The 12,249-nt window shown below is 41.3% G+C and overlaps 1 protein-coding gene across 11 annotated transcripts in view; it reads left to right on the top strand.

Annotated features, from left to right (window-relative positions):
* The window catches only part of KMT2C (lysine methyltransferase 2C), a 195,650-nt gene that overhangs the window by 157,551 nt on the left and 25,850 nt on the right, over positions 1–12,249 (top strand). For 10 of the 11 annotated variants that reach the window (XM_051611813.1, XM_051611821.1, XM_051611823.1 and 7 more), the window contains 8 exons: positions 406–541; positions 797–1,011; positions 1,128–1,201; positions 3,680–3,862; positions 4,516–6,384; positions 7,431–7,756; positions 8,615–10,437; positions 11,734–11,845. In XM_051611813.1, the coding sequence (XP_051467773.1) occupies positions 406–541; positions 797–1,011; positions 1,128–1,201; positions 3,680–3,862; positions 4,516–6,384; positions 7,431–7,756; positions 8,615–10,437; positions 11,734–11,845 (4,738 nt within the window). The remainder of the gene's footprint in view (positions 1–405; positions 542–796; positions 1,012–1,127; positions 1,202–3,679; positions 3,863–4,515; positions 6,385–7,430; positions 7,757–8,614; positions 10,438–11,733; positions 11,846–12,249) is intronic. The other variant, XM_051611820.1, reaches the window with a different exon arrangement.

The following is a 12,249-nucleotide window of genomic DNA, read 5'->3' as shown; positions in this document are numbered from 1 at the left end:
TGATGCTGCAAAGACTGAAAACCACTTCCATGCCTGCTGCTTGGATCTGGGTATAACAAATATGAAAAACCATTAGCCTTTAAGAATGTACCTCAATATGAAGTGCAGTACCATAACATGGGCTGCTGCAAAGTTTTGGAAACCCTTTTTTAAAAACCTGATCTTTCAGGCCAAAAAAATAAATGTTTGCAGGGATGTGTGAGAGTAGAAAAGAGTCCCTTCATCTTGTAGGAAAGCAATGTAAACTGGTTTCAGGTCTTTTCCAATAATGTAAGGTCAGTATTACGAAATTTTAAAGTGGTAAATTTTTCATTAGGTGGGATGTATTTTTTTCACTGAAAACTTCCACGTCTACCTTAAAAGTAGTCAGCCTTCAGAACAGTGATTTTAACTTCTTCTGTCTAGGAGAGAATGCATTTCCCAGAGTGCCCCTTATGAATGGTCTGATTGGCCCTAACCCTCATCTCCCTCATGCAGCTTTGACTGCAGGTGGACTGGGCACTTTCTCCTCCATTACACAGCAACCATATACTGATACCAGGTAAGTCAAGATGGAAAATAAAAAATATCTTTTGTTTATACTTATATATTTGGGGGAGGTGTTGTTTGGTTTTAATACTGTGGTATTATTAGTATTTAAGGATTAGTTTTTGACAGCCGCCACAAAGACTTGTGTATTCTTGCAGCGTGTTCACTGCTGAAATGGCAGACAGAGTAAAGCACTTTGCTATTTCTATTTTCTTTATATAATAAGAGCAAGCTAGATATAAAACAAAACCCTTTTCTGATTTGTCAGGGATAAGAATCCAGCGTTCAATCCAATGGTAAGTGATCCAAACAGCTCATGGGCACCATCTGCTCCACCTTTGGAAGGCGAAGGCGATACAATGTCCAATGCTCAAAGAAGCACTCTTAAGTGGGAAAAAGAAGAAGCTTTGGGTGAAATGGCAACAGTAGCACCTGTCCTCTATACAAATATCAACTTCCCTAACCTAAAGGAAGAATTCCCAGGTGAGTGATTTACTGAATAAAGTGAAATATTTCATAGCAATTTCTGCACCTTCGTTTGAAAGAATGTAAAACAGACTCATCAAAGCCTTTTGTATTAACACATTTTTTGGTTGCAGACTGGGCTACAAGAGTGAAGCAGATTGCTAAACTGTGGAGGAAAGCAAGCTCACAGGAGAGGGCTCCATATGTGGTAAGAACAACTACCACCTGCATTTGCATACTTCCAGCAAACATACTTCATTTATGAAGTTTTCGCTTGTTTTTCTAAATAAATTAGGCTCTAGGGTTAATGAAAGTTCACTTACTCCAAGAATACCCTGGTAATTTAAATTCTAACCCTGAATGCTTCTGCCTGTTTTATTTGCTTTTCAGCCTTGGAATAACCAAGATGAGAACATTTGTGGTTCCCACTGCCTCTTTGCTATATTTGATTCATTCCTCAAGTCTTATTTGCTCTGTCTCTTTCTGTATGGAATCTCACCAGTTTCTTCAGAAGGATAACAAATCATTATGTAACTTTCTTACCTTTCGTATTCCCCTCTCACTAATCTTTTCTTTTTTTTGCCCCACTGGAGTTGCTGGCACCTTTCACCTGTTAAAATAACCATTCCAGAGGCATCAGTGCTTACATCCCTGCTTTCCTCATTGTCTTCAGCTCCTGTGTTCTTGCCTTACTGTTCCTCTTCACTACTTACTCTCTTTATTCATTTTGTGGTGGAAACTCTTTTGGTATCTTCTGTGTTGGAGGGAGCATGAAAGACTCTGGTTCTCTTCCCGGGGGCATGCACCTTCTTCACATCCAAGTCAAGTGAATGCATGGGTTTGTAGTAGCTATCTGGAGTTAATGTGGTCATTGATTCTGTAGAACTTGTGCCATTCAGAGGCTTTGTTGAAACCTCTTGTTGAAGCCTGTCCACATCCAAATCTCAGAACCTGTATTGCTCAGTCTTTTTGACCTTTCCAGCCATCATTAGCAAATGTGCTTTTCTTTAATTTCCTGTCACATCTCCATTCTCTCCTGGTTCTCTTCTTTGTTTCTTCACAACAGCAATTGTATGATCACTCTGGCTTTGTAGATTTCTGTGGATTTTGCAGGGTTATGTTTTCAGTCTCTTAGCCTCCACCCCCCTGCCCTTTTTTTAATATAGTCCCATTAGTAAGCAAATTTGATCTCCAGCTTAACTGTACCACCATCATCTACTGTCCAAATTAAAAGATTCCTCTATCTCTCTGACAATTTTTAGAGGGTAAGTCAATGTGGAAAGTGAAGCTCTTGATCCTTCTAAACCTCTTTCCACACGAAAGAATAATTTTCTGTTGTCTTCTTTGTATCATGGAGGTATCATCATTATTCTGCTTTTTATTCAGGCCTCTAACTTCAGCTCCTTTGGGCCTCTATGTCATCTTGTCCGTGCTGTATTTGGTCTTGGTGATTCTTTCTGTGTAGTGTTTACAAGACACTATCCACTTACATGCATGGATTTTTATCCAAGCAATTATCACTTCACAGTTATTTCTATTACTGATTTTCTTTTCTTTTTAATTGTTCTTAACAAACACAGTCCTATTCTCCTGATGGATATCAAAAAAGCAGCTGCAAAAATTACTTTCTTCATGTTCAGGAGGAGAGTTCATACAAGTGCATGCATGAATATTGGCACAGCAAGATGCAGTTACTTCCTTGCAGAAGTTACAGTCCTTGTACTCCTGCCATTCAGCTGTTCCTAGTGTTCCTGGCATTATGCAGTCAGGAAGCTGCTGTGATACCTCTCCTTAGGGCCTTACACTCTGTGGGGATGAGTAAAGGCTACCTTAGAAATGAAATTCTGAAGAGTGTTAGTGAATTTTCACTGTAGACTTTTTACTTTCCTTAGTATGCACATTCCCATCACTTACAGGGGAAAATGACACTAATTTTTCTGCTGTTGTGACACTGGTGCTGGAGGGGAAGGATTAAAGCCTTTTCTGCTGGGCAACCCCTACTTGAGAACTGGAAATAAAATTGTGGAAAAGAATATGTGAGGGTTTGATTCAGAAAAGGAATCACATCCTAGATTGGTGGTAAAACAGACTCTCTGAAACTTCCATTAGGGGCTTTGAAGTGTCAGTATGGCTGTAAAATGCCTCATTGAAGAGGAACTGTTGTTATTCCATCCCATTTTTCCTGATCCGTAAGCCCATACCCTGTGTTTATACTGCTAGCTTAACACAGACTGAGATCTATAGAAGCTGTTCAATGGAGTAGGCTGTATTTTTCTTGTCATTGAAGTTCTCCACATTAGTGGCCTTTATTGATCCAAACATCATCTGCTGTGCTCATCTCTTCAGATTGCAGACCACACCAATATGTGATTTGAAAGATAAACTGGTGGGATTCATGCTGTCTTTGCACAGCCCAGTGCCTGAACAGGCACTGCTAATGCATAGAAGATCTCTGCTGCTAAGAACTCCTTAGTTCTTTCTAAAGTATGTTAAACACAGAACTTCTGTACAGATTAAGTATTTCTAGTTTGGAATTCCTTTTAAAGTGCATAATTTAATGATTTAGTGATTAAAACAGGCTGTACAAATAATTTGATGGTAGATTTTTTAGGAATAACAGGTACAATGTTCACACTTTGCAGAGGGAAACAAAGCTAACTACATTTTTTTTTTAATCTTTTCTCAGCAAAAAGCCCGAGATAATAGAGCTGCTTTGCGCATCAATAAAGTACAGATGTCAAATGACTCCATGAAAAGGCAGCAGCAACAGGATAGCATTGATCCCAGCTCACGCATTGACTCCGACCTGTTTAAAGATCCATTAAAACAGAGGGAATCAGAACATGAGCAGGAATGGAAATTCAGACAGGTGTGTTCCGTTGAGGGTGTTTTGTTATCTTTCTTCCAGTTTTAAACGGTATTGTTGGAATCTGTTGTAATAAAATCAATTCTAATCTTTCTTTGTAGAAGAGTATAAAGTCAGCCAGTCTGCGTAGGAAGAGAATAGATGCTAACAGCAGAGAAGCTGCTTGTAAATGCTGGAAAACTTTGTTTTAAAACTTGGACTCTTAAATCTTACCTATTACCAAAATAAGTTGTTCTTGTTCTGTATGGCTGCTAGTGCAGCACTTTGGTTTTATGTACTCTATATTGCAGTGATCTTGTCCTGCAGATTACTGCTGCAAATTGGGCTGGGTGTCTCTCAGACCCCATTTGCCTCACATCAGAGCTGCATCTGTCAGTAACCTTTTGTCTGCAGAGTGTAAGGTTGGAAAGCAGTGCTACTCTTCAGGCAACCTAGGAAATGCTTCTTTCCAGGCAATCAAGGTGCATATCAAAGTAATTGAACTTCACAAAAAGCTAGACTCTCTGCTCCCATTGCATTTAAAATTTGCAATTTAGAATTATTTATAATTGATCTTCAACGTGTCCTAAAGTTTTAATTACAGTCTCAGTCACCAAAAAGTTTTTGTATAGCCTGGACTTACAAATGTAACCTTTTTCCTCATAATTTTGAAACAGCAAATGCGGCAAAAAAGTAAGCAGCAAGCCAAAATAGAAGCCACACAGAAGCTTGAACAAGTGAAAAATGAGCAGCAGCAACAGCAGCAGCAACAGCAGCAGCAGCAGCAGTTTGGTTCACAGCAGCTTCTGAACCAGTCTGGCTCAGACACACCTAGCAGTGGGATCCAGAGCCCCTTAACACCGCAGACTGGCAATGGAAGTATGTCTCCTGCACAACAGACATTCCATAAGGATCTATTTGCAAAGCAGCAGCTACCTGCTACGCCTACATCAGCATCCTCAGATGATGTGTTCTTAAAACCACAAGCTCCACCCCCTACTCCGACCCGAATCCCAGCACATGATTCTCAGTCTCAGACTCCTCAGACATCATCACAGCAGATGTTTTCTCCGGGTTCCACAAACACAAGACCTCCTTCTCCAATGGACCCATATGCTAAAATGGTGGGAACACCTAGACCAGCACCCATTAACCAAAACTTTCCTAGAAGAAGTACCATTGCACCATTAGATACCTGTGCACCACAGTCAGCCATATCTAGGCCCATTCAGGTGACTGAACCATCAGGAAGCAGACCTTCACCAGTCAGGGATTCATGTTCTTCATCTCCAAGCAGCAATGATCCCTATGCAAAGCCACCAGACACACCCAGGCCTGTCATGGCATCAGAGCAGTTCTCCAAACCACTGGGAGTCCCAAGATCACCCATAGTTATGGAACAGACAGGGAAGGTTCCTTTAACAGCTGGAAATAGTGACCCATTTACCAAGCCAGCACCTAGAACAGACACGTTTCAGCGGCAGAGGGTGACTTCCGACCCGTACGCGCGGCCACCACTGACTCCTGCTCCTGTTGATGGCAGCCCTGGACCTTTTAAAACTCCCATGCGCCCACCTCAGTCCCCACAAGATCCTTATGCATCGATGCCAGGTACACCAAGGCGTGTTGCTGTGGATCCGTATGAAAGGCCTCCTTTGACACCAAGGCCAGTGGATAACTTTTCCCATAATCAGCCTAACGATCCATACAGCCAGCCTCCCCTTACCCCTCATCCTGCAATAAAGGACACTTTTGCCCATCCACCTCGGATTGTGCGACAGCAAAGTGATTCTTTCCCTCAGTCTGGACCTATTACAAGGCCAGCTTCTCAGGATCCTTACTCCCAGCCTCCAGGTACTCCTCGGCCAGTGGCTGATCCTTATGCCCAACCTCCAGGAACTCCTCGGCCCACCACAGTTGATCCATATATGCAGCAACCCCCAACTCCAAGACCTTCTCAGCCAGCAGATTTGTTTTCTCAGTCCCCAGCAAATCAGAGACATTCTGATCCATATGCCCAACCTCCTGGAACACCCAGGCCAGTTCTCAATGATCCTTATTCTCAGCAACCAGCAACTCCAAGGCCAGGGATTCCAGAGACTTTTAACAGACCTGCAATGACAAGACCGGGACTGTTACCAAGTAGAGATCCTTTCCTGCAGACACCACAGAACAGGTTGCAAGGCACTTTTGTCAGGCCATCAGATCCGTGTTCTCAAGCTCCCAGACCTGCAGGACCTGCAGTATCGGATTCATTTAGCCATGGCCCAGCTGCTCCAGCACGTGACCCATATGATCAACCACCGATGACTCCAAGGCCTCAGCCAGAATCCTTTGGGACTGGTCAACTGGCCCATGACACTGCTGAACAGCCACGGCCTGGATCTGAGGGAAGCTTCAGCACACCTGCAAATTCTCCAATGAGTTCTCAAGGACAACAATTTCCCAAGGTTTCACAGGTTCCTGGCCCAGTACCCACTACTGGAGTAACAGATACACAGAGTACCATGAATATGTCTCAGGCAGACACTGAGAAATTAAGACAGGTGAGAACTATGTTTAATACTGATGGTACTAAAATTTAGTAAGTAGAAGAATTTCACCCATTCTTGATAATATTTGAAGTTTCTTGCCTTTAAACTTAACTAAATAATGTAGAGTTATCTTCATTCACTTAGTATGTTAATTTGGTCCTCCTAGATAGAACCAGAATCTATATGGAAACATCAGTAATTTTTAAGGAGTTTGGACAAGATTTAGAAAGGAACCAGAGGCCATCTTTGAAGCCATCAAAGATGTAGATGATCGGTCTGTAATAGCTTTTCCATCTACAGTGTGAGGAAAAAAAAACACTTTGAAAGAATAATTAGTTCTACCTTATAATAGGTGAGATGTAGAACTGATTGTCAGTGACTTGTTCACTGACTGAAAAAGGGAGAATAGGCAAAGATTTCAGATTAAACAACTAACTTTTCACTGGCTGACATGTTGAGGTGAATCCTACTGTTGGTCACTGCTCTTCCAGAGGCACATTCACTCCAGGCTTTTGTCGATGACTGTTTTGCAAACAGCTCTTACTGAGACATAGAATTACTTTCAACTTGTGGGAAGTCGTTCAGTCATCTGTTTTGGAAGGGGTGATGGGAAGTAAATTTAGTGGAAAAATCAGTAGTATTTATCTTACAGAGTTACAGTAAGTTCTGCAGCTTTGGTGTAATCCTCTTGCTGCTTTCCTTGGCCTGTAGTCCCCCTTCTCCCTCAGAATGCACTTTTCATGTGGAAAAGAGCTTGCATTATCAGAATAGAAAAGGAAAAGAGAGTTACTTATGTGTTAATTGGTGAAACAGGTTCACACTGTACCCTTTAACAAGAGGTCTGGAGATTAAGTGGCATTGCCAGCATCTTGCACCATTTGATCTCTCTTCTAATTTCTGAGGTGATTATGGTAATTTATAATATTTTTCTGTAGTGATTGAAGACTTTTCTTTCTTCCAAAAGGCATAACCAAGCGGAGCATAACAGTTCCAAACATGTCAATTGCAGGGTCAAGCACAATGTTGTTTTTGTGTTGTTTTGTTCTTTTTTTAAACAGCGCCAGAAATTACGTGAAATTATCCTGCAGCAGCAGCAGCAGAAGAAGAATGCAGTTCGTCAGGAAAAAGCCTTGCAGGATGCAGCAGCTCCTACCCATGCAGCTCCTCTTCAGCACTGGCAGCAAGACAATTTAAATCAAATTTTTAACCGCCCTCCTCCTCCATATCCTGGGAATATTAGGTCTTCTGTTGTCCCACCAGGTGGGCCAAGGTTCCCTGTATACCCAAAAGACCAACGTGGACCTTTTCCTGCTGATGGGCAGTTCAATAGACCCCAGTTTCCAGGTGATTTGAATGCCATGGGGATGAGACCTCATGGTCTCAGGTAAGCTCTTTGATCTCTTAAAACCAGGGTATTACAGGGGTGGTTCTACATTTATAGAAATTGTTAAATAGTGGGTTGGAGGTTTTTGGATGAAAAATCATCTGTGTTGTCTACAGCAGCTGGTAATCTTCCTGATGTCATTATGTGCAGTGAATTTTCCTGTGTCTGTGACATTAAAACCTGTATTTTACACTGGGACTGTTCTACCCTGTCTTTTGTTGGGAATTAATCAGAAACTGCACTACTTGAGGAAGTTATGTGACCTGAAGGATTTTGTTGCCCATAGTTCTGGGGCTTTTATTTTTTTTTAAATGAAAGGTCTGACATTAGCTTTAGTGTCTTGAGAATGAATAATATAATATTATTGGTTTAATTTATAATGAATATGTAATCAAATGTCAACTTCTGCCTGTGCTATTTTTACATTGAAGGCTATGATGTAAAATGAGTGCCAGGATTGACGTATGTTGCTATCTTGGGAATTACTATTTTCAATATTTTGGATTTATTTCAGTAATTTCTAATCCACACAATATTATTTTATGCTCTGAGTCGCATTAACATGCAGTTTATTCACTGAGATAGTTCTTACTGTCAGAGTTTTCTGTTATTATTATTATTATTATTATTATTATTGAGATAGAAAACAGGTTGTTTATTAAACATAATTAAAGCAATTATTTTATTATAGTCATAAAGCTCATTTAAATGTAAGCATAATTAGTCAAAATATTTGTTTAAAATATCTTAATGAATGCATCATGTAAATCACTTTGGTGAATAGTTATTTAGTCAAATATGCCAGACTAGGCAGTCCTGAGAGAAAAAGATTATTTAGTCTTTCATACTTTATTTTAGATATGGGTTTCCAGGAGGTGGCCATGGTCCACCATCAGGTCAAGAACGTTTCCTTGGTCCTCAGCAGCCAATGCAACGCCCTGGAGTTCCACCACAGCTGAGAAGATCTCTGTCTATTGATATGCCTCGGCCAGTGAGCAACCCACAAATGAGTAATCCCTCTGGCATCTCTCAACATTTTCCCCCACAGGGAATTCCAGTTCAGCAGCACAATATATTGGGTCAGGCGTATATCGAGTTACGTCACAGAGCTCCTGATGGGAGGCCAAGGCTGCCTTTTAATCCTGCTGCTGCAAATGTTATGGATGCAGCAGCACAACATCAACGACATCCAGGGTTTATACCCAGGCAGGAGTTTCCAGGCCCAAGACAGGCAGAACCACTGAGACACAGTTCTCAAGGTATGCCTAACCAGTTGCAGATGTCTACAGGTTTGGAGCATATGTCACAATCCCAGCAGGATCAAATCAATCCTGACAACCCACCTGCACTTGTAATACCTTCTCTAAGTCATCCACCAGTTGCTGATGCATTTCCTGGACCACCTTTGGCTACATCTGCACCAAGTGATGAATCTGCAAATCTGCAGATTCCCAACCAGCCAAGTGATGGTCTAGAAGAAAAGCTTGATCCTGATGATCCTGCTGTAAAAGATTTGGATGTGAAAGACCTTGACGGTGTTGAAGTCAAGGATTTAGATGATGAGGATCTGGAAAATTTGAATCTAGACACAGAGGATGGGAAAGGAGACGAGCTGGACACTTTAGATAATTTGGAAACCAATGATCCTCACCTAGATGATCTTCTAAGATCTGGGGAATTTGACATAATCGCATACACAGACCCAGACCTTGATGTGGGTGATAAGAAAGGAATGTTTAATGAAGAACTAGATCTTGGTGTCCCCATTGATGACAAACTAGATATCCAGGGCAAGACAGAAGAACCAAAACAGAAAGAACAAGGTGACAGAACTGTTTCCCCTCCTGAGACTCAGTCTCCACAGAAGAAATCTGTTACAGAAAATGAAATTAAAACAGAAGTTCTTTCCCCAAAGACTAAGGAGGAAAAGAAGAATGAAAATGAAAATAAAGATGGAAATGCTGAATCCACAAGTACTCAACAGGCTGCTGAAATGGAGTTAAAGGATGGAGAAAAGGCTCCTGCACAGCCTGCTAACCCAGAATTCCCAGACAAAACTACTACTGTTCCTACTCAAGAAACAACTGTGCCTAGTCCAGATGCTCAGGGATCTGCTCCACTGCCTGTTCAAGGAGCAGTAAGTTCCTGCAGTATAACTGGGTCCACACCAGTCCTCTCAAGTTTGCTAGCTAATGAGAGCTCAGATAATGCTGAAGCAAGGACTGTAGGATCTCCATCTCAATCTTTGCCAGCAACACAAATGAACCATGGATCAGGTATTCCACAAACACTAATGACACCTGGTGGACAGATCTTGGAAAACACTATAAATCCAAGTTTGACCATGGTTCCACGGATGAACCATAATTTTCCTCAAGGGTCACCAAACGCAGGATTTATTCAGGGTCAGTCATCTAATCATAACTTTGGGACAGGACAGACATCTAATCAAACTGTGACTGTAACAAACCGTCCTGGTCCCAGTGGCATATCTGGTCCCCAGCAGATAATGCTCCCTCAACCATTAGCTCAACAACAAAATCGAGAGAGACCACTTCTGCTAGAGGAACAGCCACTTCTTCTGCAGGACCTTTTGGATCAGGAAAGACAGGAGCAGCAGCAGCAGAGACAGATGCAAGCCATGATTCGCCAACGTTCGGAGCCATTTTTCCCCAATATTGGTATGTGGGATGGTCTGTTTGTCTGTGTTCAATCACTCAACAGTAAATAGTTCAATAATCCATAGCACTGAAAGAAGCAGGTAGATACCTGGAGCTTGAAGAGGGGCATAATAAAAATCAATCTGCCTGGTAGTTACAATGGGAATATGGAAATTCAGTATGTAGGTAGAATTCTGAATTCCATGGCAATTCTCCTGTTGACAGTACTAGGATCAGGGAAACTGCATTACTGCTCATTTTTTTTACATCATATCTGTCATATATTTGCTTTATGCCTTAGGTTTTCATACATGGTATGGAGTAAATGCACCCTTCATAAACAAATATTCAAGTGTAATAGCTGACCTTTTGATTTATTTTCTCTGTGTGGTTGTTCTGTTACATTTTCTTTAGTGTTTAGTGTGTCTCAAGGAAAGGGGTCATGAAAAGCTGTAGTACTAGCCCAGTCTTGGCAAGGCCCAGAAATACTACAAATAATTCAGCATGTATGAAGAATATTTAAAAGAAACACTTTTCCTGTTTAATAGGACAGAGCAGTTTGAGCATTCAGATTGAGACCATTGCTGTCAGTAAATTGTTATTAATTAATTGCAAAATTTGAGAAATGTGTTGGTTATAACTACACTGGCCATCAAGGCTGTTTATTCAAAAGACAAATTTAACCTACCCCCTAAGTCACAGTTCCATGTTTTTAGTGTCACTAGGATGTCCTGTGGCCACCCCAGGTGGCTAAGGTGACCTCCAGAGCTTCCTTCCAACCTCAGCCCTTCTGTACTCCCATTTATCCTGTTCTGTGGGAGGCACCTAACAGGAGAGACAGCAAAGAGGCAGAGCTCACCATACATATAGTCTGTTCAGAAGCTGTGAGGGGCACAGGCCTTGCTGCCTGTAGAGCTGCTGGTAACTACTGAGTGACTGTTTTCTCAGTACGCAAGTGGGGGTGTGTCAGTTTTGCCAAGTGAACTCACAGAACAACTCTTCTTCCTGATCCTTACACCTATAAATAGAAATTATTTACCTATTGGGTCATAGGCCTGATTTGGTCTGAAGCCCTTCTTAGACTGACCTGCTTTTCCTTGTGTTGTGGTGGAAAACAAGAACACTTGCTTCTGGAGTGAGTTTCCTTTGAGGATATATGAAACTATGTATTAACCATGATTTTCAAAGTGGAGAGGACAAGTAAATTTAAGTCATAATGCAATTATGTTGTTTTAATGATGATTTACACATTAACTAGACCTGAACAACTTGTAGTGTTCGGCTATGTCATTCACTTGTACTGTTTTTCTTTTATAGATTTTGATGCAATTACTGATCCGATAATGAAAGCAAAAATGGTAGCTCTTAAGGGGATTAATAAAGTCATGGCCCAGAGTAACATGGGGATGCCAACAATGGTTATGAACAGGTAGGCAATGCTTAATACCATTGTTTAGGACTACAAAATGTAAAAGGAAATGATAGAGCTAGGGGAAATGACAATTTTTAAGTGGAAAAAGATCCTTTTGTCACATAAAGAAGTATTAAAACGCATCAGACTTGTGTTCCAGTGGCAATGTCATTGGTCAGCCTGGCCTCACTGTTGTTGCTTCCCTTGTTTTCCTACTTACTGATAATGTGATGACACATCTCCCACACACTGGGTTTGAAACCCATTGATGGGCGAGTAATGGTTAAACTTCATGGTGCAGCATGTAATTTAACACTCTTAGCCCAAGTAATGGAAGTTTCATCCTCTCTGTAAATCCATTGAGGATACAAGGAGCTATGAGCTGCACAGACTTCACCATGACTGTCTTTACTATAGGTGGG

The sequence above is a fragment of the Apus apus genome, chromosome 2 (assembly GCF_020740795.1).
Source record: "Apus apus isolate bApuApu2 chromosome 2, bApuApu2.pri.cur, whole genome shotgun sequence".
NCBI classification, from domain to species: domain Eukaryota; kingdom Metazoa; phylum Chordata; class Aves; order Apodiformes; family Apodidae; genus Apus; species Apus apus.
This window is presented reverse-complemented; position numbering and strand designations above follow the sequence as displayed.